The following is a 3806-nucleotide window of genomic DNA, read 5'->3' on the forward strand; positions in this document are numbered from 1 at the left end:
CTGCTCTCTGTTGCTGGGCTAAGAGGGCTTCTCTCCGGGGTGGGGAGGAGGTGATGCTGCCACGGGGAGGAGAGAAGGCCTCCCCTCCGGGCACCATCTCCCGACCTGGGCGCCTTGCTCAGCCTCCCTTCCCCGTGTGCACGGCCAGAAAAAGCCACACTCCCGGTGAGCCCGTTGGGAGTTAAGTGGGCATGCGCCCAGTTCCTGGGCCCGGGCACACCGGATTGCGGGGGGCCCCGAGGGTGGGCCCCTTCTTCCAGAACACCATTCCTGCCTGGGCCCCGTCTCCACGCCTTCTTTCTGGAGGAGCCTGTCTGCCTCCCCTTCCCCGAACCATCAGCTCTGAACTTGTCATTGAACGGCGGTAGTGATCTGATCATGTCGTCAGACACCAGATGGGCCAGGAGTGCACACCAGATGCATCCGGGCACTGGGAGAAATTCAAAGATAAACACGATGCTGGTGCCCAGGTTGCTACGATCTGAGGGTCCTGCGGCCACGACAAAGGGGAAAGAGAAGCCAGGGCTCCAGGCAGAAGAGGGCGTGTTGGGAAAGCCCGAAAGGCGGGGGGGGCTGGGGGTCGGTGTCTCCTCCAGGGAGAGCTGCCAGTGGGACAGTTGATCCGGGGCCCGGGGCTGTCCCAGGGCTGTTCTGGCCGCACTCCCTGCTCCAGGGCATGGGCCCGGCTTCTGATTCTTTGGCAGCAGGATTTGTGTGTTTCACTGGAATTGCAGGCAGCACCTGGGTGAGGTTACACTGGAGGAATAAAGATGCCTCCCCCCAATGATATCTTTCAGGCCTGAGTGAGGCACTTAGACCCCGAGGTGGCTGCTGGAGCAGGATCTGCAGCTTCCTACCGGTGAAGGTCATGTCTTACGTGATGCTGCCCTGTACGCTGCCCGTGGAGTCCGCGCTCGCCATGGCCCAGAGGTGAGCCGTGTGGGTGGCTTCATGTCTCGGTGGTTGAGTGAGGGTTAAGGGAGAGTTCACGTAGGGCCCCACGCCTGGGCCTGGCTCCTGTGCAGGGCAGTGGGGGTCACAGTTTATAGGGTCTGTCCCTGAGAGGTGCCTCGTGCTGAGGCCTGCCCCAACCCACCTCCTTTCTTTATATTCATTTTTTTATTGATTGATTTTAGAGAGTGAAAGGGGAAGGCAGAGAGAGAGAGAGAGAGATTTGTCGTTCCACCCCATTTATGCATTCATTGGTTGATTCCTGTGTGTGCCCTGGCCGGTGATTGAACCCACAACCTTGTCCTACCCAGATGATGCTCTCAGCCAACTGATCTACCTGGTCAGGGCTGTCACCTCCTTTGTCGTTGCTGTTGTAGGCTTGTCACTTCCTGTAGCTCCGCCCTTTTATTTGGGGACTGTATTCCGGGGAAGGAGGGACGTGAGGCAAACAGGTGTGCACCCGGAGTCCTGGGCACTTATTTTACTCAGCTTTCTTCCAGCTGACTTGGGTGTTTACTTCCTTTTTAGTGAGTTAACCTAGGGTGTCCATCTTACTGGTATATTTGACTAGAGGCCCGATGCACGAATATTCGTGCAAGAGTAGGCCTTGCTTGCCCCAGCTGCCAGCACCGGTTTCCCTCTGGCACCTGGAACCCGGGCTTCCCCCCAGCCCCGGCTTCATCCGGAAGGACATCCGGAATGATGTCTGGTCTAATTAGCATATTACCCTTTCATTATCATAGATTTTATTATTTAAATTTATCTCTATTGCTGAAAGTATTACAGATGTCCCCCTTTTCCCCCCAGTGGCCCCCTCCACCCTGCTCCCACCTCCCCCGCAGGTCCTCCCGCACTTTTGTCTGTCCGTGGGCTGTGCACACATGCACATAAATGGGTTGACCTCTCCCCTTCCCTCTAAATACATCAGTCTGTGGCCTGCTTCGATGTCTAGATCTCTTTTGTTCATCAGTTCAGTTTATTTTATTCATTAGCTTCCACATAGGAGTGAGATCATGGGAAACTTGTTTTCTCTGACTGGCTTATTTCACTTAGCGTAACACCTCTACGCTGTCTCAAAGGGATGAGATCCTTATTTTTTACTGCTGTGTAGTATTCCATGGTATAAATATTCCACAGCTTTTTTATGACTCATCTGCTGATGGGCACTTGGGCTGTTTCCAAATCTTAGCTAGTGTGAATAATACTGCTATGAATGTAAGGGAGCATACATTCTTTCTGATTGGTGTTTCTGGGGGAGAGAGATAGAGAGCCAGAAACATTGATGAGAGAGAAGCATCGATCAGCTGCCTCCTGCACAGCCCCTACTGGGGATGTGTCCGCAACCCAGGTACATGCCCTTGACCGGAATCAAACCTGGGACCTTTCAGTCCACAGGCCGACGCTCTATCCACTGAGCCAAACCGGTTTCGACTGGATTTGCATTTTTCTGATTATTAGTGACACTGGGCATTTTTTTACGTGTCTCTTGGCCATTTGTATGTCCTCTTTGGAAAAGTGTCTATTCAGGTCTTCTACCCATTTTTTAATTGGACTATTTGTCTACCACTTGTTGAGATAGATGAGTATTTTATACACTTTTGGAAAACCCCTTAGCAGATGTATCAGTGGCAAATATGTTCTCCCATGCAGTGGGCTCCCTTTTCATTTTGATGCTGGTGTCTTTGGCTGTGCAGAAGCTTTTTATTTTGGTATATTCCCTCTTGTTTAGTTTTCCCTTTGCTTCTCTTGCCCTAGGAGGTGATGCGTTTTGAAGTCTTTTTCGTCACATATGAGTATTGCTACCCCAGGTTTTTTTCTTTCATTTCCATTGGCAGGGAAAATTCTTCCATCCCTTCACTGTCACCCTGTGGGAGTCTTTTGTTCTGAGGTGGGACTTTGTAGACAGCCTACATATGGGTTATATTTTCCACCCATTCAGCTACCCTATGGGTTTGATTGGAGCATCTGAGCGTTTACATTTGAGGTTATTACGGATGGGTGCTCATCTGTTCCCGTTCTTATTCTTTATGCCGATATTCCCCCTCTCCCACCCCATTTCTTCTCACAACAGTCCCTGTAGCATTTCTTGCGGTTTTGGTTTGGCGGCGATAAACTATCTTAGCCATTTTTTGTCAGTGAAGCTATTTATTTCGCTTTCAATTTGGAATGATAGCCTTGCTGGTTAGAGTGGTCTTGGATTTGGTCCCTAGCTTTTCATTACTTTGTATACGCCATGCCAGTCCCTTCTGGCCTGAAGTGTTTCTGTTGAGAAATCAGCTGACGGTCTAATGGGAGCTCCCTTGTAGGTAACTTTCCGTCTCTCTCTTGGTGCCTGTAAGATTCTTCGTCTTTAACATTTGCCATTTTAATTCCGATGTGCCCAGGTGTGAGTCTTTTTGGGTTCATCTTGATTGGGACTGTCTGTGTTTCCTGAACTTGAGTGCTTTAGTCCATCTTTTAAAGTCCAACCCATCCTTCAAAATCCAGCTCCATTCGTCCACCCATGGACCTTCCCAGGACGCTTCTCACCCCAACAAATTAGCATCCTGTTCCCACACCATCTTTCCCTGTGTGGAAGTTCAGGCATTTATCAAAGCCCAGGCATGGGCCCTAGCCCGTTTGGCTCAGTGGATAGAGCATCGGCCTGCGGACTGAAGGGTCCTGGGTTTGATTCTGGTCAAGGGCACATGCCTGGGTTGTGGGCTCAATCCCTAGTAGGGAGCGCACAGGAGGCGGCCAATCAATGATTCTCTCTCATCATTGATGTTTCTATCTCTCTCCGTCTCCCTTCCTCTATGAAATCTATTTTAAAAATTAAAAAGAGTTCTGTGCCTTCACTCAGCTTAAAAAAAAAA

General features: G+C 50.6%; 1 protein-coding gene across 1 annotated transcript in view; it reads left to right on the plus strand.

Annotated features, from left to right (window-relative positions):
* Window positions 1–3806, plus strand: part of LOC102770143 (patatin-like phospholipase domain-containing protein 3) — a gene marked incomplete at its 5' end in the record, with an annotated part of 11069 nt that overhangs the window by 6295 nt on the left and 968 nt on the right. The window contains one exon of the mRNA XM_015571303.1: window positions 794–930. Coding sequence (XP_015426789.1) covers window positions 794–930 — 137 coding nt within the window. The remainder of the gene's footprint in view (window positions 1–793; window positions 931–3806) is intronic.

The sequence above is a fragment of the Myotis davidii genome, unplaced genomic scaffold (genome assembly GCF_000327345.1).
Source record: "Myotis davidii unplaced genomic scaffold, ASM32734v1 scaffold4669, whole genome shotgun sequence".
Classification (NCBI taxonomy): domain Eukaryota; kingdom Metazoa; phylum Chordata; class Mammalia; order Chiroptera; family Vespertilionidae; genus Myotis; species Myotis davidii.